The sequence below is a fragment of the Typopeltis vanoorti genome, chromosome 11 (genome assembly GCF_054136105.1).
Source record: "Typopeltis vanoorti isolate ZY-2024b chromosome 11, IOZ_Tvanoo_1.0, whole genome shotgun sequence".
Lineage (NCBI taxonomy): Eukaryota > Metazoa > Arthropoda > Arachnida > Uropygi > Thelyphonidae > Typopeltis > Typopeltis vanoorti.
The window spans coordinates 81177654-81205283 of record NC_143559.1 but is presented as its reverse complement, the minus strand read 5'-3'; the positions used below and the strand labels follow the sequence as shown (position 1 = coordinate 81205283).

The following is a 27630-nucleotide window of genomic DNA, read 5'->3' as shown; positions in this document are numbered from 1 at the left end:
AAAGTCGGTAAAAACACGGTTAAAATGAACAAAATGAATAAAATGAGCAAAAACGAAATAAAAACAAAATTTCCGATCTGTATTCATTGACAAAAAACTTGAAGTTATACGAAATTAAAAAAAAAAATTAAAAAAGTTACATGTAAATTGTCGGTGTATATTCGGTTGAAAAACTAACAAACTAGCAAAAATTTAAACAAATTGTTTCCCGAACGGAAAAAAATGAATTCGGCTATTTCAAAAAAAAAAAAAAAAAAAAGTATATATCAGTTCGCTCGTAGAAATTGTCGTGATAAGATTTTTTTTGGTAATTTTTACAAAAATGTTTTTTGAAATAAATCTTTTATAAATAAATATATTTTATTTATTTTATAATTAAATAAAATTTAAAAATTTTATAATTATTTATAAATTTATTCTCTTTTATAGGGTTAACACGGATGGGAAAAAGAAAAGAAAAGTTGATCATGAATGTCGTGTGTTTAATGAAGAATGGGGCGTGAAATACTTCTTCATACAATCGAACTCAAAGGATAAAGCTGTATGTCTCATTTGTAAAGACTGTTGCTGTGTTGAAAGAATACAATATACGCCGCCACTATGAAACAAAACACGCTTCAACGTTTTCGCAATTTAGAGAAAAGGAGCGTTCAGAAATTTGAATCATTATGTCGTTGTTTGCGTTCTCAGCATGGCTTATTTACGAAAGAAAACTCGGAAAATGAAGCCTTAACCTTGGTAAGCTACAAGGTTGCTTATGTGTTGGCTAAAAAAGGAAAACCATTCATCGATGGTAATATCATCAAAGAATGTATGATGGAAGCAGTGGCCGAGTTATGCCCAGAAAAACTTAATATTTTTAAAATAATAAGTCTTTCGCCAAATACTATTACTCGTCGGGTCGAAAATATGGCAAATAACATTATCCAGCAAGTTGTAGGCAAAGCACAATGTTTTAGTCGGTATTCTCTCGCGCTGGATGAATCAACTGATGTTTGTAATATCTCGCAACTGGTAGTATTTTTTTTACGTGGCATTGACGATGAACTTAATATCACACAGGAATTAGCGTCACTTCGCAGCATGCATGGTACTACAACAGGAGAAGATATCTTCAAAGAAATTCAAAAAACACTAACACTGTATAATTTGGACTGGAATCGTCTGCAGTGCGTGACAGTTGATGGAGGAAAAAACATGTCTGATATAAAAATGGGGTTGGTTGGGCAAATCACAAAAGCTTGTGAGGATGCAGAAATATCAAAACCAATGTTTCTTCACTGTGTTATCCACCAACAATCACTTACGTTGAAACCTGTTATTTCTGTGGTAAATTTCATTCGCTGTCATGCATTTAATCATCGCCAGTTCAGGTCTTTTCTCTAGGAATGTGATTCTGAGTATGTTGACTTGACATATTATACTGCAGTTCGCTGGCTTAGCTGTGGAAAGGTTCTTTCACGCTTCTTTCATCTGAGGAATGAAATTGAGATATTTCTTACCGAGAAAAACCGTTACGAACCACTTTTATCAGATACCGAGTGGGTTTGGAAATTGGCATTTTTTGCAGATCTCGTGAACCACATGAACAATTTGAATTTAAAGTTGCAGGGTGAAAATAACTTAGTTTGTGATTTATTATCTCATATCAAGGCATTCAGAGCAAAGTTGATACTTCTGGAAGGCCAGGGGGAAAATTGTAACTTTGCTCATATGCCATACTGTGCAGAATTGCATAAAAAGAGTGAAGCAGAATTTCCTTTCTCGTTCGCAAATTTAGTTATTTCAGATCTTAAACAACAATTTCAGAAGCGATTTGCTGATTTGGACGCCAATGCTAGGGAAATAAGATTGTTTCAAACTCCGTTTGACTGTGTTGTTACTGATGTCCCAAGTCAACTTGAAATGGAAATTATTGAACTTCAGGCAAATGAACATATTAAAGATAAATACAAGGAAGGAAACTTGATCGATTTTTATAAATTTTTGAACTCTGAGTAGTTCCCAAATTTGAAGAAATTTGCTTGTAAATTTATCTCTATTTTTGGAAATCTTTGTTCGTATCTTTGCGAACAAACTTTTTTCCCCGAATGAAATATATCAAGTCAAAATACAGGGCGAATTTATCTGATGAACATTTGAAATCGCTACTTGTAATTAGTACTTCAAAATTTGAACCTCAGTTTAATAAAATTTTAAAAACACAAACACAGTTACATCATTCACATTAATGGTTTTATTGTAATTTGTGATAAAAATATGAGAATTTGCTGATAGTGTTCGTTTTCATTAATATACGATAATTTAATCTCACATACTCTGTAATCAGTTTTTATCTGCTTTCAATAAAACTCATATATCTAGTTCTAGAGTTTTTTTATTACTACGGCCCGCTGAGCAGTGCTGAAGTACCCAATGTGGCCCTCACGGCGAAAAGTGTGAAGACCACTGCTCTAGAGGATGGAAAGAAAGAGAATAGACAGGATGAGAAGTTGGTTCGATTAGTATGAAGTTGGACTACGAATGAATGCTTACCTACCTGAACCACCCTAGTTGCGTTTTTAAGAAATTAGAGGAACGATGGAAGTCAACTCAACAGAACAGCACTAAATGAAATACTTATAAAAAATGCATAAGGCAAAACAGAATTTTGTGAGATAATGCTTGGAGTGAGTCTGTGAGAGAAGGGTCTACCAATTAATCCTTAACTAGTCCTTATTTCAAAATCACTTCGTTTATTAAAATTCTTCATTCTAAATTCAGAAAGGGACGCTGTCTTAGATTGATTTTAAGAGTTTGGAAAAATTCCAGATTAAAGAAACATTTAAACTTAAAAACAAACAAACATATAGTTCTTTGATGCGTACAGTATAAAGAGAGCAACATCTTTTCTTTATTGTCTTTCGTGGAATGAAATATGAAACACAAATATATTAAATTGAAACATTATTCTGTAGTAGCATTTGTGTAATACTCTTTGTTACAAGCTTCCCAAAAATATATACCAATCTCTCTCTTCTTGAGAAGTCCGCATTATAAGTACCGCTGGCCCTTCCATTAGATGTATGGGGGGGGGGGGATACTAATATGAGATGTATAGCCATTAGCTCATCCTTCACACTTTCGAATTCCCTGTCCCGGCAACCTCGAAGGATTCAGGTTCCCATATTTTCATCTTCTATGTCTAGGTATTCGAATCCCATCTAGGAATGCAATAAAACCTTTTTCACGGTTTTTTTTTTTTTAATCTGAATGTGAGTTAGCTGGTTTCATATGGGGGGGGGAGGGGTTCCTCCAAGAAAACTGGGTTCCTGCAAAACAGGAAAAAAAAAAAAAAAGCCAGAAGGACACACGCAGTATACAGACATAGGAGACTACCGGAATAAAGATTAACTATCCCATTCGGTCGAATTTGGTTTCGAAAGCCTGCGCGGTATACGGTGTGAGGTCTATGCGCAAGCGTTAAACAAGAAGGACTCTTAATAGGGTGCACTAATTAAGTAGTAGAAAGCATGCCATTGAGGGGTTATGACAAACCTTAAAATTTTATGAAGTGATCGTGAAGGAAATGGATCAGCAGTTACTATAACTGATGTATTTTTTTTTTAGAATTTAAGCAAAAAAACTGATAGCGTATCGTATAAGAATCGATGATTAAAATGCGCTAAACTGGGTACTGATAATCAGCCAAATTACAGCTAAATAAGAAGCAGTGTTTACAAGAAAATCTTCTAAGAAGCTTGCCTCGTTTCGGATGACTAGTTTTTTGCAGGATGAATTTAGAGATTGAATGATGAATTGGAAAGTGGAATTTACGTGAACAAGGAAGTCAGGTTTAAAATTTAATACAAACAAATACAACTATGGGGTTTGGTAAGCAGTTAGTATGAGATCGAATTCATCAATTGTTAATGAATACGAGGATTTTGGTATTTAGGGATTTTAGTAGAGCAATATTGGATTACAGCTCATAGTTTTACTTATCCTAGTTAATACTTATTCACTAACAGCGTAGAGGAATTGTATCATGATAGTTTTAGTGACAATTTGTTGAATTTAGATAACAGAAAACAGAGATGACATTTAATTCAGTTTTTCAGTTAGTTCAACGCATATATTAGATAGATACCAGGATGTATTATATTAACTGAATCTGGCTTTACTTGGAATATACTAGAATACATAATAAAAAGGGGAAGAAGGTAGTGAAGAAGAGAGAATAAATATGTGAAGTTCATTTTTTATTGTTAGGGTTGAAAATACGTGGAATGGTTTCATAAAAACGGGTTATAAAAGTGGATAATTCACGTAACTTGGAGAAAGCTATTATGTGTGGAAGATAGGTTACTTGAAATGTATCTCGTGTTAAGCTTAGAGATCGTAGTAGTAATTACTCATTTAGTTGCCGGTTTTTTTTTCTTCTTCTTCTTCTTTCAGCAATGAGTTGGTCTCGCACTGAGGGTTTGTGGTTGGTTTTCGTCTTAGCGGTTTCTTTTTCCCTTTCCCTCCCCCACTCCAATAAAACCCACATAAAACTAACTTAGAAAATATATAGTAGTAGTCACAGGTAGTACTGTAAAAATATCAAGTATGAATTTGGGAAATTCCAGTTTACGCTGTTGTTGCCACTATTTAGATAGAATAAGGCCACCTGGGGGAGACTAACAATAACGATGTATTCTTAGGCCGGTTTTTGTCCATTATGCCAGGATGATAAACAATTCCTTCATCCTCCAATTTTATGGCATAAGAAAATTAATGGACTTCGTTACACGCTTACTTGTGACGGAGGGGTTTGTCAAGAGTTATTAATTTAACTCTTAAAAATGTATTTTTTTTTTCCTCCTCAAACACGCCAACTAGCGAGAACACACGTTTAGATTGACAATGCTTCTTCCATCTACATAGCTCACCCACACGTATATATCTGTTCGAAATTTATGAATGTTCGTTGTCATGGTCACAGTTTTTCTCGTAAAATACACTTCTTGTTGATTCATGAAAGTGATGTTGTATGGATTTTATATCCTCAAAGGGAATAGGTGGGACTCTTTTAGGCCAAATTTTTAAAATTGGTTTGATTTGTCAGTGTATTCTCAATCCTAATGTATATGATTCTGTAAAAAATCACGCAAGTTCTAAAGTCGATTTTTCTGAATTTCATAATTAAAAAAAAAATTTTTTTTAAAAAATCTGCACTGAAAATAGACTAATCTTGCAACCGTCTTCTTCCAAATAGAATATAACGCGTTAATGATGATCTCTCTCTCTCTCTCTCTCTCTCTTGTACTGACCTAGCATCGTAAAAGCTAGCTACGCAAACACATTTTCCGTTCTCCTGTTGCATAAATATATAGCAGTGGCAGAGCTAAACTTTAATTTTAGGAACGACAACTGTTTAAACAATAATATTTATTTCAAAGTTTTAATTGATATTTTAATTCAAAGGAGAGGTTTCTTTTTTCCCCTTTTTTTGTCATTTAACTAAAAAATGCCTTTTATTATTTTACGCTAATTTCATGATGGAATGAGCAATTCTCTTATTTAGCTCCGCTACTAACATGCGAAGAGGGGATTATGACTGAGGCTCTGCTATACTGTCAATAATATTTTTCTCGCTTAGTGTATACGCAAAGAATTTCACGTTTGAAACAGAAAACGTATTCCTTATGTGTTATCTTTAAAAACACCGAGTAGAATATTCCCAAAGTTTTCCCATTGCTTGTATTTTTAACCTGTTGGGCTTCAGTTTTCTGAACTTCATTTTCCAAGAGCATGCTATTTTTACAATGTCTAGATGAACTTGGCACGTAAAATAGACAGTAAAATATTTATTGCGGTATTCTTTGTCTCCCTCTTAAAAGTTCTGCTTTTAAGGAATTGCTGTTTACACACACCACTTTACGAAGATGAACCGTGAAAAGATTGTGTTATTTGTTACCAAAAGTGAACTGTTGTGAACTCTGGATGACTAGGGCAAAAAAAAAAATAAAATAATAAAAATACAGTCAACTTATATCATTGCCAATACGGCAGCTCCCTCTGGGAGATGAAATTAAGAACGCCCATTTCCGGGCCCGGGAAAGAGAAGGAAGCGCATAGAGCAGAGTGCGTTTCTCGCGTGTTGTGTAGTAAAGCATTGATTGGAATCTTCAGGTAAGTGCTCTTTAAATATTTATGTCAACTTATTGAAGGTTCCGCAGAAATATTTCGACCTTTCTTGCTCCTCTCTGTGTAAAGATGTACCAAACAAAAAGAATGTTTAGCGTAATTAAGAGTTATAATTGATATTCTTGAATCTACAGGAAGTTTGATCACAGTGAAATTATCTCATAAAGAACTGACACTTTAAGTAGCATCACTGGGCGAGGTTTTCTTTTTACTCTATCGTTCTTGTTCTTCATCATTCCGCCGTTCTTTTATCAATTAAAGTTAAGTTTTTTTCTCCTCATTCCCACATTTATAGCCCTATTGTGGATCACACTTAAGGAAGTACATTTTGGTCAAGTTAGGATAATGAGTGGCCTATATTTTTCCATCCGCTCTTAACTTCCTCTATAACTTGTAATCACTGGGCGTAAAAGCGAGACGAATGAAATAAGTTAAAATCGGTTAATGGTGTACTTAACCAACCACACTGCAAACCCGTAATGAATATTACCGACAAATTACATAATATTTCTATTTAATATATATTGTCTCATCTGTTAACTAAGATTATCAACTGATTCTCTTCAACAACAATGACTTAATGATGTTGATGGTAATGGGGATAATGATCTTGTTTATTTATTTATGCCCAGAAAGAGAGGAAGTATCTTCAGCATCATTATTTTTAATTAGCCGCTTCGTCGCGTCGCTATAGGGCAGGAAGAATGATGCGACATCTTTTTTTTTGTTGGAAAAGACACCTGAGTGCAGCTGAAACAAAATGGACTTTTTCAACCGAAGGAAAATTAGCTAGAAGATCTCATATGGAGTTGGTAACGTTTTCTCTATCAGGCAAATTTTTTTTCATCCCTAATAAGAGAATGAAGCACTGAAATTAGAAACTAACGATATTATCGTGAATATAAGCTAAAGGTTGTATATCAGTAATCTAGATTAAGGGGATGAAAGATTGGTTTAGTTGATTGGAGTTACAGCCAAATAAACTAAGGCTATGAAGCTAGTATGTTAAGTCTGCGAATTGCATCTTTACTCTGGCGAGTGTGTATTTTTAACAGGACGGAAATCCAGTATTACCGAGAATAAACACCCCTGCCGCCTCCACACTAACTTACATTCAAGTGAAAAGCCTTTCTAAAGATTCCATGTGTTAGAAGGGCGACTTAGGCATTTTTCAACCAAAGAGCAAATGTCGTGTCATCCTCCCCGGTGCGCTTATGGATGCTCAAGGTTATAAGAATATAAGAAACCTGAAATAGAAAAGTATCTGGGAAACAGATCCCAGACTGTCCAAGGATGAGTCCAAGACTCGTCATATGAAGTCCACTTTATCCCACATTTGCGCTTCACCTTCGATTGAAAATCCCTGATAAAGATCCTTCGCGTCCTAGATAGCATTCGAGCTCAGGTGCTTTCAATCAAAGGGCTTCGTCGAAACCAAGTTACGGAGGCTCAGTGTTTCTATCATATCCCCTCTTTTTTAATCTAATTACCAAATTCTGTAACCCACAGTTCCCGAACAATCTTCAAAATTAACATTCCATAGTTCTAGTATCTTATTACTGCTTATGAACTTTCTTTACTGTTTCCACAGCTTCTCGAAATATCGGGACTACGTACAATATTCCAGATGTAGCCGAATCAAAGTTTTATCACAGGTACAATAACTTACCTCTTCTCGTCGATATTCTTCCCATCATAGCAGTTGCTTTAGCGTTGTCTTTAGCAGTTTTACAATATGTTCCTTGAACTTCAACTTCCTGTTCACCCATTTCTATACATAAAATAAACATTTTATTTTCACACTTTTCTGTTGTTGACCTTTCCACTTCTAAAGCAGCAGGCAATATTTATAGATTATGATATCGTTTATCAACAGGTCTGTAAATCAGTCAAGTAGCGCAACTACAGTTCTAATCCCTACTAGCAACTAGATTTTGGGAACCATTTGAGACCTTGAAAATTTTTATGGACCCACTTTCCGAGCTGCCACCTTCAGATCGAGGACTTCGCGGTATGTTAGTTATGTCTGTGAATCTGTGGGTTAATAGATCGTTTTAAGGCAAGAAGTTAACCAGCAAAAACCAAAAACAACTATCATTTTTTACTTCGCATATTTCCATTTTTTTCTTAGAAAAATATAATGGAAAAAAGCACAGCGGTATTCCGAAATAGGTGCAAAACAGCCGTATTTCATCAGAAATACGGCTGTTTTGCACCTGTTTTATTTGCGGTGTCAGAGAATGATGCATTTTACACCGACGATCCAATCGATTTAGTTTCTGTCCCAGGTAATTCGTCATTTTATTAAGTTCATGCAATGTAACCTAAACTAATCGTTCCCTTCCAATATCCGTGGAATGTTGTCACCAATTAGTCAGGAAAAACTGATCAGAAAGTAACGCTGCGTCTAAGGTTTGTGCGCAGTCTAGGCGGTTTCTCTGTCACCTTGAAATATAGCGAACATAGGAATAGAAAACTCAAACTAAGCTAAACAACCAGGTCTAAACTGAATAGTGTTATTTTAAGATCCCGAATCGATCTTAACCAAAAAACAACTTGCGTTTTAAGACATGAGCGCTATTTTCTTCTGCGGAATTGAGCAGTCCACAATACCTATATGAGCCAGTCAACTCCCCCCCCCCATATTATAAACTATGTCCATGCACAATTTTTATGCACTGTGTTGAAAAAAATATTAAAATATCCCATGTTTTAGAATGAAATATGCTGATATGTATATTCTCATTGCCACATGTGCTGTAGGAATTTACATGTAGATATATGCTGACTATACAAACCTAGAGGTATATCTGTTTGTGTTATTCTGGAGTTATTCTTTTGGACTTCGAAAGAGCCGTTATACTAGGGTGTCATATTAGGGATCTATACATTTGTGGCATTTGGAAAGACCGCATCACCCACAATCAACTGTAGGCAACACTATTAGTTGTGAGGGTGTCACCTCAACTATGAAATGCAGAAGACCTAAGAAGCAAACGCCAAGGAACTAATGGCTGCGCTGAAGGGTACAGAAAACTTGGTTTTTCGATTTGGAACGATCAACCAAGAGTTCGAAGAGCTTTCAGAGTTCAGGTTAGTAATAACGCACCAGTAAAAAGCTGCACGATGTAAGTTTTTTTTAAATTATTTTTTCGGGTGGTGGAAGCTACATATAAGCCAAACATTAATAGCAATGCGATGCGCTTTACATCAGTGCCAACTGCATTGATGTAAAGCGCATCGCGACTAGTCTCTGTAAAGATGGGAAATGATATGAAACTTTGAATCATGCTAGATCCTTGTCAGATCGGATAAGTGATTCATCATATTTTTTAATATGATGAAATACGACAATGTAGATGTTACTGAGACATGGTTCGAAAAAAAATCTTGTGTCAAGCCTGCACAAGATTCCGATCTCAACCCAACAGAACACATTTGGGATGAAATGGAATGTCATATGGAGGTCAGACCAGTGAATATAACAACAGCACATGGTACATGGAGTGGCGATCATTTAAAGAAAGAATTCTCCAAAATCCTTACTCATATTATCAGAAACTGTTGTTGTTGTTGTTGTTGCTTTAGAGTTATACGGTCGTAGAAACTTATAGCTATGTGGCTACTGTATATGTTCTAATCGCGTACGTTCTCCTAGTCGGTTTGTCTGTTTTACTCAATGAAAATTCCCGAGTTTCACGGAGGGGTAAATCACACCTCCGTATGAGATAACTGGTGGAGAGTGCCTAGAAGTGAAAAGTATGATCAGTAACAAAGATCCAAATGCTACTGAGATGTCACCTGAGGATCTCCTGAAATATAGTACCGCCCTAATACTTACAGCAACATAATTATAGTTTGATGAATGGGAAGGAGAAGCAAAATTCATTAAAATCTGTTTCGCGGAAAAATTTAGACCATATGCCGTTTAGTTCATTGTAAATATGAAGACAATATTCGAACTAAAGTCATATCGTATAGTTTCACTGGCGAATTCGCATCACACCACCTTTAAAGAAATCAGAAGAAAATAATGCTATGAATTTCATTAAACTGCCCACTCAGTCTTCAAAAATTAGACAGGGCTAAAATGGCCTCGCCTACTTCCTCCTTATAAGGGAATGAAAGACGTTAGCTATTTATTATTATTATTTTTTAAATTCCATTAAATAATCAAAAAATAAATTACCTATAAAGTTTTGAATTATAATACAACTAATTAAAAATTTAAATACGCATTATTAAGCGAAAAATTGAGGTAACATATTGATTTAACAAATGTTAAAAGAAAACATAATAAATATTTCTCAATCATTCCCTTAATATTATAATTCCCAATAAGTGTCAATCGCCTTACCCAAAACTAGAGTAAGATTTAGTACCGCACAGCTATAATAATCTGTTGATAATAAGGTTCACACCCATAGCTTTGTGAGACTTTTTTTTCTTTGTTTTACAGAACAGAACAACTGGTGATAAAACAGAGCTTTTTTTCAGGCAACATATTTAAAAAAAAAAACATACTTCAAAAATAAAAATAATAATTACTCTTACAAAAAGTTAATTCTTCTTCTTCTTTCACTATGCCTTATCCCATGTTAAACGGGGTCGGCGCACCGATCTTTAACCTTCCTCTTCCAAGTTCTCCGGTCCAGGGCGTCCTTCGGACTCCATCCTTTCTCCCTAAGATCCTCTGTCACCCTATCCCTCCACCTGAGCTTGGGCCTGCCTCTTTTCCTTCTTCCCATTCCAACTCCATATACTCCACTCGTTTACCAACATACTCCTCACCCTTCCTCTCTACATGTCCGAACCACCTCAGCCTACTTTCTTGTATCTTCTTGCCAATTGGTCCCACCTTAACCGTCCCTCTGCACCACTCATCCATCTCAACATCCGCATCTCCGCTACCTCCATCTTCCTCTCCCGCGCCATGAAGCATCGCCGGCCTCACCACCATCTTATACAGCTCTCCTTTCTTACAACTCACTCTCTTGTCGCACAGGACCCCGCTCATCTTCATCCAGCTGCATGTTATTCGGTGCTGTATTTTCTCATCCAGGTCACCATTCCTCTCGACAACCGACCCAAGGTACTTGAATTTCTTCCCTGAAATTAGCCTTTCACCCTGAAGTCGTATGATCATATCCTCGTCACTCCCCGTTGAGTTATATTCAGTCTTCTCCCGGTTAATTTTCATGCCTCTCTCCTCCAATATCTTTCTCCACTCTTCCAGGGTATTTTCAAGCTTCTCTCGGAATGATTCGCATAGAACAATGTCGTCGGCAAACAACATGCTCCATGCTCCATGACTTTTTGGCATCCTCCGCTAGTACATCCATGACCAGTTCAAAGAGATAGGGGCTCAGAACTGACCCTTGGTGTAGTCCTACGACAATGGGGAACCCTTCTGTCAAGCCGACACTAGACCTGACCTGAGTTTCTATTCCCTCATACATCTCCTTCACGTACTTCTCCGACGCCCCCTTCTTCCTCATACACCTCCATACCTCCTGCCTGGCCACTCTGTCGTATGCCTTTTCCAGGTCTATAAACACCATGTGCAGGTCCACTTGCATCTCTCTATATTTCTCCATCAATCGCCTTAGCGCAAATATCGCATCCGTTGTCCCTCTTCCTGGCATAAATCCAAACTGCTCCTCACCAATTTTCGTTTCCTACCGTATCCTCCCTTCAATTACTCTTTCCCATATCTTCAATGTGTGTGACATCAGCTTGATCCCTCTATAGTTGCCACAGTCTTGAACATCTCCTCTTCCTTTGTAGATTGGGACAAAAATACTTTTCCTCCATTCCTCTGGTATCTTTTCCTGTTGGGCTATTTTCCTCATCAGATCCTATAACATATCCACGCCCTCACTGCCCAAACTTTTCCACACTTCCCCAGGTATCTGGTCTGCCCCCACAACCTTTCCATTCTTCATTTTTCTCAGTACCCAATCCACTTCCTCTCTACTTATGTCTTGCACCGGTCTCTCGTTTGCCTCACACCTCTCTCTCGGATTCTCCTCATTTAGTAGTTTACGGAAATATTCTTTCCATCTTCCTCTGATTTTGTCCTCCTCTTGTAATACTACTCCTGATGCATCCTTTATTTGCTTGACTGATGTTGTCTTTCGAGGCCTTATCTCTGGCTTTCGCTATTCTCAACAACTGAGCTTCACCACCGTTTCTCTTTCTCTCCAGTTCTTCATAAACCTCATCAACTGCCCTCGCTTTCGCACATGCCACAGCTCTCTTTGCATTTTTCTTCGCTAATCTATATGCCTCCTTGTCGGCTCTAGTTCCAGTCTTACAAAAAGTTAATTAAAAAGCGTAAATATCAAAAATAATAAAAAAAGCATTAGCTTAAAAAAAATTAATAACTGAATTACTAAACAGCAAAAATATTCATTCCGAATTATTTTTTGTCACATATCCGGAATGCTTAATGGGGTTCTAATAAATATCTTGCCAGTACATAGACATTCTCAGTGAAACAAACATACCAGGCTTACGAGAGGAAAATTTGTCTCAGAAAATAAAATTTTAAATTTCACTTCCTACTGTATCTCTTCATTAGGAAAACATAAACTTATATCAATTCGAAATAATGGACGATTATGCGATACTCTTCATGAAAATCCATTTCATGAGAACTTTGGCACTAACATCTATAAAATGAAAATAATTAGTCATTAATAAACGGTATGAAAGACTTAGCGAAAAAAAGGTCTTAAATTATTATTCAGATTATCGCTAATGAAAGCGACAGTAATTCGAATGAAGGTTTTTTTCGTAATATTATAGTGACAGCGTCTTATTCATTTAAATGCAAAATATTCGATAGGCCTAAACTTACATAACGAAATTAAATATCCTAAGTAAAAGTAACAAAAATACGATTCGAGCCAACTTAGAAATATTCTAAAAATAATTTTTAAAGGAGTTATACAGAAACCTGTACCATTCTTTTTCTTTTCTTTTCTTTTTCTTTTTTTATTCCAAATTTTCGATAATCCTGACAGGGTTTGCTCAAAAACTAGTCATTTAAAGCGTCATCCAAAGACGAGAATATGTTCGTTTGGCAGCTTTCAACACTAATAAGCGCTACGCCCTCTAACATTACATATGCTGAAACTAACTAATAATAGACGATGCTAATTAAAAAATAATAATAATAAAATATAAAATAAATTAAAGCACAATATTTATGACAGTGATGAGAAACAGTACGACGAATCGCATGCCTGAACTGCTGATAAACCTGATTAAGACTAAGTTAAAGTTTCACGGGAGCCCAAAATCAAAACCAATAAATAAAAACATGATATTTAAGATGGCGATAATAACAGTGCCGCTAAGCGTACGTGCTATTTATAAAGCTAATTTGAGACTAATTAAAAGGCCTATGGCAGTGTTTTCCAACGTTTTTTGTATCATAATAGCACAATAGTCAGCCAAGTTCTGAAAGAGTATAATATAAGCGCCTCCGTAGCGCAATTGGAAGAACGACGGTACATTGCGCCCTTCGATTGGAATAGGCCTAAGTTCGATTCTCGTCGCGACGGGAGGAATCTTTATCTGGACGATTTCAATCGAGGGTGAGTTAGCCGATCTCATACGGGGGTAGCAGGGTTTTTCTCCTGGAAAATCGGGTTTTTCATCCCGCATACAGACAAATCGGCCCTTCAGGACACACGCAATTTTCAGATAAAAAATACTGGTGGTGGAGGTGGGCGGTAGATGGCGTTGATGGAGATGATTCGTAGTAGAGGTTCGGTGTAGTGGTTGAGACAGTTGTATCAGTTGAGACAGTTGTAGGTGTCCTCCCGCGATGAGTCTTCTGACTACTTGGAGTTTATCAGGAATAATAATAAACATGTACTTTAAATAAAAAGGGAACATAGGTAAAACTGTTTTTAATTTGATTTTCTTCAATGTATATAAATTTTATATTACACTTTGTATATTATAAAACATAAATCGAACTGAACTAGGGAAAATAAAATATCCAAGTTAATGCGATCCTTGAGCTTGATGTCTGCTGCAAAGAGTTTTTATTTGAGGTACTAATTTAGTCATTTTCAATCTCAACTCCCCGTGGTTTGTGATATCCAGATGATTTCTTTTTTCAGTAGTAGCAAGTCATTTACAGCAACTAAATACGACGAAGGGAAGGGCAACAGTATTTTTTTTTTGCAAAACTAGTTGAATTTCGATATTTCGTTTCTGTCTCGTCAGAAAGCCATGCCATTGTATAAATTTGAATAAAGTTCTAATAGACTGATCATTTTGCTTTTCTGAGAGTTCTTCCTGATACTGTATTTATGTTGACTGCTGTACTAGTGATGTCAGCTTTTTTTCTCGGAAAGTCAGGGTTGCAATATGGACAATTTATTGCTGACAATCGCGAGTTTTTTTAGTTTTTTGAGGTGACGAATGCAACGTCATTTTCTAATTGTCCCCCAAAATATTCAAATCCCCCCTCCCCCGTGGGACGTACGCCCCACGTTGGGAAACACTGGCCTATGGGAAAGCCCAAAATCAAGGTGCGCATGCACACACAAAATTTATTTTATCATCAGTGCATTTTAAAAAGCAGCATTCGCCACACAACATACTCATGGATTCTGAATAATAATATTCGCATATGAATTTAAAAATGTTTCAAGAGATCAAAGAAATATTTTCGAAATCAGTATGATATGAAAATTCAAACAATAGCAATGATAAAACAGTCACTTAACTGGCTCAGCGCCAGTGAAATAAAATAAAAATAAAAGTAACTTCCATGAATACATCCCTTTTACGATGAATAACAAATGATAACATGTACATTATCGAGAAAGGGAACGTTTGGGCATTAAATAATAATTAATATTATTAATTCTTATTTAATTAATAATATCTGCATGCAGATTCTATTTTCATAAAATAACAATAATTAAATGTTGTTCAATTCGTCTTAGTAGGCCATCAAATCACAATTGCTCGCTGTTTTATATATATATATATATATATATATATATAAACTCGTAAAGTTTCTTTATATGATACTGTAAAAATTGCAAAGGCAGGCGGTGAGAAGAATTGATTCAGTCTTTGCTAAACTTTTTGGGAATGTACCAAATCCAAGAATAGAAAACTGTTAGTTTAGTTAAAGACTGCAGTTGGAGAACTGTTATTACACTTCCGGTTTGTGGTACTCGACCTTTTGATAAACTTCTGGTTAAGTGATGCATGTCTGAATGTAAAAAGACAACAGTGGGCCATCCATGAAAGCGAATCTGGAACTATGTGCGTGTGCGTGCGTGTGTGTGTGTGTGTGTGTGTGTGTGTGTGTGTGTGTGTGTGTGTGTGTGTGTGTGTGTGTGTGCGTGCGCGCGTGCATTTTATAGTTTTAATTTCATGTTTAATACTTTTTTTTTTCCTTTAATCATCGTTTTTTCACGACTAGACGAGAAACTTCTCTGTACTGGGGATGGAAAGAGACATCAATAAATCCAGCATTAATCTGGCAGATCAAAAAATTATTCGTATAGATTGTCTGGTTATTTAAATACCAGTCTGGCTATTTTGAAAGATGAATAAATTATCTTAAGACCGGAGTTTAGATGCCTAATGAAATGCTCTGAAAGATGCACTATTTTCAATGAATATCGCTTAAATTATGTTTAAGATTTCGGGTTTGGAGCCCAAACACGAAAATCTGATATTCCTACTACAGTCCAAATGAAAATATTCACTGCAATAATAAGTTGTAATGAACAGAGTTCCATTGAGGATCGCCTCTAGGGTGTACTTAAACTCTGGTAAGACCCATTAAAAAAAAAAAAGTGGTGATCTCTCATTTAGCAGTTTATATAATATTAAATGGCTCGGCGTGAGACCACTGTCCTGCAGTGTCACTGGAATCTGATGAAACATGCTCTAGAATCCATGTTTGGATTCTAGAGCGGGTATTCCGATTATGGAAAAAAAACAAATAAAATAACAAATACAAAAACGTAACCTTAGCCAACACACAATAGCATTGTGCTATAAGTTTACAACCCTTTTTTGAATGTGAGTCGCATAATAAAAAATAAAAAAAAAAACTTTTAACTCAGTACAATTCAATATGCTGCCCTCGTCAACATCCAGATGTTTGGAAAAATTAGTGGCAAAGGATTTTATTGAACTATCACTAAGTTTATACACACACACACACACACACACACACACACACACGCACAATCTCGCAACACGAGAGGATGCAGAAAGTACAGTGTATTAGCATTTCATGTGGGTTAGGAGTTACGTTTACTAGAAACTTGGTAAACACTTTTGTTGCTATTGCAATGTTGGTTAATACATTGGCCTTGTCCTACTACAGTCACAAATCAAAAAGGAAAATTAAAAATATAAAAGTTACACTCAAAGATTATAATAAAGAAAACCAAACAGTAAAACTGCTGCTTGATATCATGCATATTTATAGCATCTTACTAACTTCGTATATTTGTTCATAAAAGTCAAGTGATGTTAAATAAAAGAACAACAAGGCGACAACGTATGTTAAATGACGTCAGAAATGTCTAGGTATGAGTGAAAGGATTAGAAAACGGAATACTCAGCTAACAATATGATCTAAAGGTCGCAGTGTACATGCAAAAGCAGAATTATTTCGCAGGCAAAATTTTCGCTAAGCAAACAGTTTATAATGAGCTGCAATTCTGCGCATGCGTTACATTTTACAAAAGTAAAATATGTTTTGAATTGATGACAAGACATTATTAAATCCGATATTATTAGATATTTGAGTTATTTTTTCCTTTCATTTAGTGCAGCCTTTTCACAAAACATTGCAAAACCGACGTGTGTTTATATGGCATTACCATAGGTTGAGAAGCGAGGAAAAATATAACTATATGAGTCATAGATATGTAGAATGTAAGCCTTGGGAAATACTGAAGAGGAAGAAACTTTCAAAAGAACAGAGTGAGTCAGTATGGTAGATAGTGGGATGAATAAAAGAATAGCTAATAAAAGAAAGGCTAAGGAGGAAACCAGTAATAAATGGTCCTTTTTAATCATTTCTCAGTAGTCTTGGATTTTATGACAGTTCTGTTTGTGTCACTCTAAATACAGGACCTATCGTAGGGTAGAATAGTCTTCGTGCTTGGTTCAGGAATGGAGTCATGTAAGAGATGTGGCACTTAATTTGACTCTTCGTTGAAAGACAATACAAAGATCAGCATTTAAGACATCACTGTAGATCCTTGAAGCTTTTATTATTTGTTCGTTATATATAAAGTTGATCGAATGAAAGAAAATATTGCGCTGTAATACTATTCAAACTAGCCAATGAAACTTTTTTTTTTCTTTTAATATAAATTTAAAAACATCCTTCACTGTTACTTCGAATAAATCTTTTGGCAAAAAAAAAAAAATTTTTGCAAAAATGCATAATACTATGAATAGAATTTTCTGAACATTAATCATTATTATCTTTTCATTAATTAATGTTGTCTTTTCTAACGCTAATTTACGGAAGGAAAAGGATTTTTGAGGAAATGGCACAAAAGTAGTAGATTTCTGAGGCAAGTGTTCATCATGGCAAGGACCAAAAGCAATAGCGAACTTTTATGACCTTCCCATGCACATACATCTAATTCAACCACAGATGCGAGACTCCCGGCACTTCTGCACATGGCAGAAGAAGTCGAATCCATTCAGGGTAATTAATCCGGTTCGGGGGATGAGTGTTTATTATTATACGTCGGAAAATTAGCTTTTCTTTTGTGTTCTAGTTGTTAATTTGGTAACTATTTTGCTTGTATAACAATTGGAAAAAATTACGTAATAAAGCACGTGATTTCACGTTTTGGTGACGAATTCGTACATCCCTTATTCTTTTTTTCCCCTTCAACATGAATGACTCCTCTTGGCACTCTGCCAACTTTTTGAAATCGTGTAAATGAACAACTCTTCAACAATATTTTGAAAGTGATTATTTGTATCGCTCTTTAAGAATACGTCAACGACAAATCAGCTTCCGATCTGTAGAACAAATGCTGTTCGGAAAAGAAAAAAACAGGGTGGGGGGAATTTACCTAAATCATCACTACAAGCTTCAGTAGCTTGGTCAGTATCTAACTATTATAATTCTTTTCAAATGAAGGTGAGTTAGGCGGTCTCATACAGATTTAGAATCTTTTTTCCTACCCGAAACTTAGGTTTTTCATCCAGCAATAGAGATACAGACAAACTGATCAGAAGAACGCGTGCAAGTGACAGACATAGTGCACTCGCCTCGTATCCATGTTGTTTCGGCCGTAATGCCAAACAACAATCACTACGAAAGATGAAAGAGAATTGCAACGTAAACCTCGGTAGAATTTCATTGATGTAAGAACATAGTCAGAATTGCCTGAATGTGATGAAAAGTACAAAAACACAAATGGACAGAAGTTGTGATCGATTGTCTTGCAAACAATTAAAAGGCACGATGCCCATGGTTATGCCTGGCAGATTTTTGGCTGTTAGTCTTTTCCACATGACGTGTGGCTTTTTTTAAATAAATCTTTATCCCTACTATGGGATTTGGCAGAATAAGTTTAGCATCTTGTTTTAAATTAAAGTTGTGAGATGTTGCCTATTTTAATGGCACTTCTTATATGATAAATTCAGTCCTATGATTAAATCAGAATCTTCAAAACGCGTAACAAAAGCGTCGTCGTAATTGTTTCTTTTTGATATTAAATTATGAAGTGCTGCTTAGATACAAAACGAAGTCCAAGGCACAATCACATTAGCATTCAACTATTGAACTACCGGAGGTTGAATTACAGTTTTGTGCAGAATTAGTTACTTCCGATTCTGGTGTAATACAGAATTATTTATCCATAACCGTCCATCTTATAATTTCTGTTCACTGAGAAATCTTTAATATTAAAAGTAGCAGTTGAACGGACATGTAGTTATAAAGATGATCGACCAGGTATAATGCTTCAAAATATCTTCTTGACGAATTACAGAATAAATAACTAAATATAAATTAATTTATTTAATCATCAGTGTTCACAATAACATTGTTGATTAAATAAAAGGTTCCTATTGAGGAATGAATGAACCTTAAAACAAGTGGTAAATTTTCATTTGTAATATCAGTATGATAAATTACGATTACGATTCGAAACTTTTGAAGATAAATAAATCCCTTTTATAATAGGTATTTTTTCTGGGAAAACTCCCATATTACTCGTCTTAAAAACAATTTTTTTACGGTTATTTTGCCCGCTTTTGTTTAGGAGTGCTCCTTTTTAGTGTCATTGGCTTTTTACTTAAGAATTCTTAGGGCACTGCAGATGTATTTTTAGAGACAAATATATGTAGCATAATAGAATAATAATATATGTAGCATATCGGCTCTCTATCCAAGAGGCTGCGGGTTCGAATCCGGCCATAGGCACGGACATTTGTGATTGTGAAAAGGGTATCAACAACCCTGTCGCATCTTCTAGTAAAACACACGCAGTTAACAGACAATAACACTGGCTTCATAGCATAGCCTGAGTTGCTTCGAACGTAAATCCAAATAAACTAAACCTCTTTTAACAGAAGACTTTACTCCCAATACGGTGTCCGGTGATGCAGTAGTTTTATTCACTGCAAAGAAGAAATAATTCAAAGTTGCAAAACAGCTATAATGGAAAGATGGCATAAAACTGGAGTAGATCAAACTGCGTGTATCCAAACAACAGCACATTCTGGGATGTCTAGGACAAAGCATTTATTATGAAATTAACTCGAGTCTTTTAACACTTCTTAGACAGAACAGTAGTGGTGTGCTCGCTCCTCTTTACTGCTGATTTCTCCACTCCTTTTACCCAAGAAATGGCTTCTTTTCCTGCACATGACCATAACTCTTTCCCTCCCTGTTTGCGGACGGAAGACAGCTCGATCTTTTTGCTGTTGTTACTCTTTCTGTTGAAATATTCAAAGTGCATTATCACTGGTAGGACTTGGTCATTTATTTTATTTATTTTTTTTTTTTTCAAATTAGTTTTCTAATCCCTTACTATGTTTTTCGGTCACTTATACATGTAATTTTCTCAAGAGTTAACAAAGCTTTGTACAATGTTAGCCACATTCTGAGTGATTTCCCCCCCCTCCTCAAAGAATGAGTAAGTTTAATTGATATCTGTTCAATTAAAGTTGATAAATTAGACTTCTTTCACCGTTAGAAATCACTTATATGCATGATAATAGGTAAAACAATTTAATTTAATTAAAATAATCAAAGGACTTTAGCGAATGTAAGCAAAATTTGACAAATGGAGTAACTGGTAGTGCATCTCTTGTTTCTCGTCCACCAGCACTCAAGGATATGGTGTTCAACATTAAATGCTATATTTGTTTAATGTATGCTTCAGGCTTTCAGAAAAACATGTGGTACGAAGTTAAGGAGGGTTTATATATATGTGGGAAATGTAAACTAATTGAAGAAATGATATGCGAAAACATAAGCCAGAATGCGCATGTAAATGTGAATGATTCTGAGATGAGTGAAGAACGGTAGTGCGGTAATGAGATTTTAGGGAGATTTAGGGCACTCTGTTACTCACCGGAGACGGCACAGAGTGACATTGGATAAGAGAATGGAAAGGATGAATTTGGTAGAGATGGGTAGACAGAGAAAGGTTAAGGCGATGGGTAAGGTTAAGAAAATAATAATAGGGGATTCAATGATTCGTATAATAAAAACCGGAGATGTCTTTAAAGAATGTTGGCCGGGAGGTTCGGTACAGTGTATGACTAGAGCTGTAAAGAGAGGTGATAGTGTAGATGAAATGATTTTAATGGTTGGGAGGAATGATTTGGGAAACAGCGTAAATCGTGTGGCAAGTGATTTAAGGGAGATGTTAGAGATTGTTAGGTTTACGAGTAAGAGTGTTAGGATGATCAGTGTGCTGCCCAGATATGATAGTCGAGAAATGAGGAGGAGAGTATTGATGATAAATGAAATGTTAGCTAAGATGTGTAGGAAAAGAGGGGTGGAATATGTGGATATATGGGAGGAGATTTATGGGAGAAAAGAATTATATGCCGAAGATGGTCTGCATTTGAATAAGTATGGGAGTAAGCTTTTACAGAAGTTATTGTTTAATGAACATATTGGGATTTTAGACCAGGGAAACAAGAGTTATTAGAAGGGGAGGGAACGAGGATGGTTGTCAGAAATAATGACAGGATATTAGATTAAGCTGTAAATGGTACTAAGGTCAATAATAACTGTGAAATGGGGATTCAGTGTACTCAGAATTTTAACGGTATTCAGAGTGGACTAATTCGCACACCGTTTGGTTATGGGGGCAAGGAGTATTGCAGTTTATGTATACTAATGCACGAAGTATTCGGAATAAGTGGTACGGTAAGGGATGAATTTTTGTCATTACTTAGTTCTACTTGGCCAAAAATTATAGGAATTAGTGAGACTTAGTTAACTAAGAATGATTTAGTCATAGGGATTGAATGTAAGGGATATAGTATCTTCAGAAAGGATAGAGAGAAAGAATGGGGTGAGGATTTTACTAATGATAGACGAAGTGTTAAAGCCAAAAATGGTAGAAGTGCCTGAAGATGACAGGCATGTAGAGGGTAGTTCATTTGAGACTGTTGGGTGTGAGATAGAAATCAACAGGATGAAATATGTAATTGGTTGCTGCTATAATCCAAGGGGTATAAGGGAGAATGTAGATGGTATGCATTGGCAAATTAGTAAGATGAGTGAAGGACAGTAGTAGTCCAGCCACTTTGAACAAGATCAAGATCAAGATAAGATAAGGAATCGTGACGCGATTGGTTGGTCATTTGATGACGGCATTGTGGGCATGACGTCATTAGATTGGAATCCTTGACACATATGCCTAATATGTGTCCCTGACACATATTAGGCATATGTGTCAGGGACGTGAGTTCTTGTGTTTTCGTTCACGTATGGAATTATGGGTGATGGTAGCGATAACGATTCGTGTCATGATTGGTGGTGCAGTTCTGACAAGATCAAGATAAGATAAGGAATCGTGACGTGGGTGGGTGTTGTTATGAGATGTAGATAAGTGACATCATTTCTTAGTTGTAAATAAGTGACGTCATTGGCAGTTGTTAAATAAGTGACGTTATTGTTTTGAATGGAAAGGAAGATATATTAGAGATAAGGATTCGTATCGTGCTTGGTGGTGCACTTCTGACAAGATCAAGATCAAGATAAGATAAGGAATCATGACGTGAATGTTTGTTGTTATCAGATGAAGATAAGTGACGTCATTTGTTAGTTGTAAATAACTGATGTTATTGTTTTGAATGGAAAAGGAAGATATATTAGTGGATAAGGAATTGTGTCGTGATTGATGGGACACTTCTGACAAGATCAAGATCAAGATAAGATAAGGAATCATGACGTGAATGTTTGTTACTATAGAGTTTGGAATGTTTAGAATTTCGCTGGTGGACCTCGTTTTTCAGGGACATCACATGGTGTGTTTGGTGATATTTAGAGATAAGAATCGCAATGTTATGTGTTTGGAAATTTCTGGTGAACATATGTCTCTCTGTGATATCACATGGTGTTTTGGTTTAGCTATGGAATTGTAGGCGATGTTTTTGAGATAAGATATCTTGGAATTTTCCCAGGGTGACACACATCCATCATTGTCATCATGTTTTGTGTTTGGTTCGCTATAGATGGATGTACTAATTTTCCAATACATTTTGGGGTATTTCATTCCTGTTAAAGGGTGGGAATTCTTAGAGTAGAGTCTAGTGAGGCTGTGTTTCAAGCTTTTCTGAATAATTTAATTATATGCTAGTGTCTCTACGGCATTTAAAAATAAACTAAAATAAGCAGATAGTTAAATGGATTACAAAACCTTTTGTATATATTCTAGAAATTCTAATGATAGTTTAAATCACTTACTATCTTTCCGAAGCCTGTGTAGCTCAGTGGATGTGGCGTTTGCATACCACCGCGCTTGGCTGCACGAAGGAAGACTTTGTTTCGAGTCTAGTCGGCGACTAGCGGAAACTTTTCTAAGCCTTTTTTCGACCGGTTCCCGAGTTAGTCGATCTCTGGCATGGGCAAGCACGCAGGCTTTTCCTCCTGGAAACTCCAGTTTTGCGTCCTGTAAATTCAAGAAAATCGACCGTTGAACCCATATTATTTCAGACATTAAATATATATTGTGTTAGGATTAGGGACCACGAGATGGCGGCATATTTGAGCCGTCTCTCTTCACTGCGTACCACTTAATTAGTGATAGCTTTGGGCCATCTGTCTCTGATTGAGTACCAGTGAAGATTGAACTGCCCACTCAGTCTCCAAAAGTTAGATAGGGCTAAATGGCCTCGCCTACTCCCGTATATGGGAATAAAAAGGCGTTAGCTGATTTTTTTCTTTTCATTACTATCTTTCCAGAATGGCTCTTCTAAATTCGAATATTGCAAAATAGTTGAATTTTATATCCACACCACAACACAAACACAAAAACCAGAAAGAACAAAATTTCTGTAAATACTGTAGCCTGAAATGGTCGAGTACTTCTTCCTTCAGATTTCAGCCCATAGGATCATGGTCTGTTATCATCATGAGTAATAGAAGAAAACCGCGAGCAGTTACTACAAATCACGGTTTTCTTCAAAGGGGTCTTTTCATGAAGAGGACATGAGTCATATCCGTAAATTGTGGTATTGTTCAAAAGGTATCATTTTCCCAAGTCTGGGTGTTTCTCAAATACTTACATATGACTAAGTGATTAGCATTCACATGGTTGTGATGACACATATTCTAAAATTATTCATTCCTGATTAAAGATTTCATAGTTTCTTTGATTACATTTTGTGTAACTAGGAAACTGGAATTTATTTCAAATGAATATTAGTTCTGTAATCTCTCTTATATGGCTCTGTAAAATAGCCAAATTCTTACAGTATTGTAACTTTTCAGGTGAAATCTTCTCCACAAAAATTCTGACTATTAATTTAATACCCGATTATTCCTTTTGCTTCCAAGAATTGACAGTTTTTTGAAATATTTGAGGGCTTGCATGAACAAATAAGACTTTAATTCACTGAGTCAAAAAAGTCTCTGGTTAGTTTGTGGCATGAAATTTCACAAGGAAAATAAAATGTTATGGTCTTACTCAAATTTGTATAACACATCAACAACACCAAATTTATTCATTTAAATTTACACATTTTATTTGATGAAATATTATTTACAAATTGTATTTACTTAATCTAACATACAGAAATAAATAAAGTGAAAATACAATCTATTTTTGTTTGTTTCTATTTTCTTATTGTTAAATATGCACTGTTATTCTAAGCTTCTTCCCATGCTTGTGGAATTGTCATCATGTGGTTTTTGACAATGTTACTCTCATCTGAAAGTTGATTTTCATCTGGTGATCATTGGGAATTTATTACTGTAGTAAAATTAAGGGTTGCATATTTATTTTTTTGAAACCAATACATCTATTTCTGAGAATTATTAAAAGCACAGAATCTTTCATTATGTTTCCAAAAGCATTTAAATGTACACGCTATGTTTTCACTTTTTGGGCATCCAGTTTCATTTAAATCAAGAACAGGACTCCCTTCCCTATTAACCATGTTAATGTTTTTGATTTTTCTCTTCCTTTGGCAAGTAATATTTGATATTTGCATGTTGATTCTATCATCCAATTTCTTAGTTTGTCCAGAGATAGTGAACCAATTTCCCACTTCAGCTGATGGTTATATTTTATTAACCAAGAATTCTGTTTTTTAACTCTTTCAGGTCCAACTACAAGGTGATTTTATCAATGCATATCTTTCAATAATTCCATCGGAAATACAAATTTCTTTAGGAAATAAGTTTGAAGTCTTATTCAAAAGAAATTGGCAAACAATTATTCCAATGATAAGTGAAAATTCGTATATTTCACCCACTGTCGATTTTTCATAATCGTTTTCCTTCATTCTTCTTCTTAGATTACTTCATATGGTACCACAAATAAATAGTTATTTATTATTATTATTATTATTATTATTATTATTATTATTATTATTATTATTATTATTATTATTATTATTATTTCATTGATTATTAGCTCTGATCTTATATTTTATGTTAACTTTCTGTTACAAAATTCTAAACAATTAGAACTTTTCATAAAGAAACTTTCAAAGAATTTTGTGGCTCACCTGTTATTTTTACATTACCAAACACAAAACACCACAACACAAAACAGCAGCTGCAGGGGATGAATGATTACCTTAAGTCCAAAGTCACTCAACTCTATGGTTTTTTCTTATAGTAGTACTGTTTACCCTTACTATATGTCCTACCCTGACCGTTTCTTCAAAAATTAACCTTTCATGCAGATGACTCAATGACACGCTTTTGCATACTGTTGGATATATTGTTGGTGTGTTTTTATCTTACTTTGTCTGGGGAAAGGTAAATTTGTATATGTATTTTCTGGAGAGTACAAACGTTTTTTCTATACCAAACTTTAAGAGTTAAAGTCACCTTTTGGGTTAATTATCTGCTATCTCTCTGTATAACAACCAAATTCTAACAGCTCGGATTTTCGATTATGTGAACAAATTGTTTTCAGATAACTCAAACAATGTCAATAGGTAGCATTAGACAATTTCTAAAATAATCAATACATGGATATCAGTTTTCAACACTTTTTTCCTGTTCCTGGCATTAATTTCACACTTGTGATTTTTTTTAAATAATTAAACAGAATTGCATTAAGATATAAAGTTTTGGATTTAAATATCAAGTTTTAATCAGAATAACTGAGTAAAAAATTCACTGTGGAAAAACACAACAACAAAAGCACATATCTTTGTTCGTTTAAGTTTACAAATGCATATTTTATTTTGCTCAAATATTATTTACAAGCATATTCACTGAGAAAAATTCGAAAACATGTAATTACCTAAAAATATTTCACAATATTTAGTTTAGACTCTTAACATTTTCCAAAGAGTTCAGTTAATAAAATTTTTGTTACTCACTGTTTCTTGGTTACATTACATCAAAATAGCTGGTCATGCAAAAGAGTTTTTAAATCAGATACCATGGTAACCACACTTCCATACATTTGATGTTGTGTCAGTCTGGAAATGACACCATGCCTCCCTAAACATTCTGTGTATTCTTTTGTCAGCAAATGTACACAAACAGTTTTTGTAAAATGTACATAAATGTCCCAAAATAAAGAATCTTTATCGAATTGGATAAAATCTTGAAAATCTAATTTTACCATTGATGAATTTAAATGATTAGCGATAATTTTCCCCATGATACGGACAGATGGTAATTCAGTTTCCAAAAATAGTAAATGATTATCAATGTCGTACATTTTTGGTGAAAATCTCTCAGCTTCTTCAAAAATAATTGAAAACATTTTACTTCCATCGGCTCCTGTATCATCAAGTATTAGTTCCCCATCTTGGCATTTCAGAATATAACACTCACTGAGGTCCATTTCGTAGTCAACTCTTCTTTACAAGTAGCCGAGGATATCAGACCACATCCTGTGGAACTTTTCCCAAGTGGTCCTGGATAAATACATCACAATGTACGTGTCTTCTAAAATAATAATTGGTTTCCATCCTTTTAGAGCTATGTGAAGAGTTTTGTCTCATGCTATTTTCCTGAAGAAAGAAAATTTCAATGATTTTTGTGGCTCACCCATTATTTTACTTTACTTTCCTGGATACCAATCATCACCACCACACAATACAATAGTTGCATGGGATGAACGAATTGCGTAACTGCAAAGATATTTGACTCGTTTGTTTTTCCTTATAGTACTGTTTACCTGACCCTTAACCCTGATCGTTCCTTCCAAAATGAAACTTTCGTGCAGATGATTCACGAACATGTTTGTTCATGTGGTTGGATATGATGTTGATGTGAGATTATCTTACTTTGAGACATAATAGGGGAAATCTTATCTCTGTGGCTCGAAGGGTGTTCTATATTATTTGTCCTTATTATGTTAAGTATTTAATCCTCAAAAAGTGTTTTTGATGTTAGACCATGTGACTATTTCTCTCATTCATATGTCCAAAATTGTTGGGATGGGGAAAAAATAGCATTAGGTGGTGGAAGTGAAAAGGTCATCAAGAGAGTGACAGAGGTCTTCCCTGCAATGCTCTCCCACCCCACCCCTAACCCCATAAACCCCCATTCTCCCCCCCCTCTCCTCCAGAAGATGTCTGCTCAGCCTAGTGGAGATGAGTGAGCTCATCTTTTGCAGATATCTTTTAATTTTTTTTGCAGATTCTTTGAAATTGTAAAATGTTCTAATTGTTTAGAATTTTGTAACAGAAAGTTAACATAAAATATAAGATCAGAGCTAATAATCAGTGAAATAATAATAATAATAATAAATAACTATTTATTTGTGG

General features: G+C 35.3%; 2 protein-coding genes across 2 annotated transcripts in view; both read left to right on the top strand.

Moving 5' to 3' along the window:
• Positions 1–600: 600 nt before the first annotated feature.
• Positions 601–20737, top strand: LOC150101791 (general transcription factor II-I repeat domain-containing protein 2-like). The gene is made up of 4 exons (XM_090399908.1): positions 601–1329; positions 1387–1926; positions 8303–8459; positions 20592–20737. Exons 1-4 carry the CDS (start codon positions 601–603, stop codon positions 20735–20737), a joined length of 1572 nt encoding a protein of 523 aa, XP_090256034.1.
• Positions 6065–27630, top strand: part of LOC150101790 (calcium-activated chloride channel regulator 1-like) — a 99080-nt gene continuing 77514 nt past the window's right edge. The window contains exon 1 of the mRNA XM_090400190.1: positions 6065–6156. The gene's annotated coding sequence lies outside the window, so the exon portion shown is untranslated. The remainder of the gene's footprint in view (positions 6157–27630) is intronic.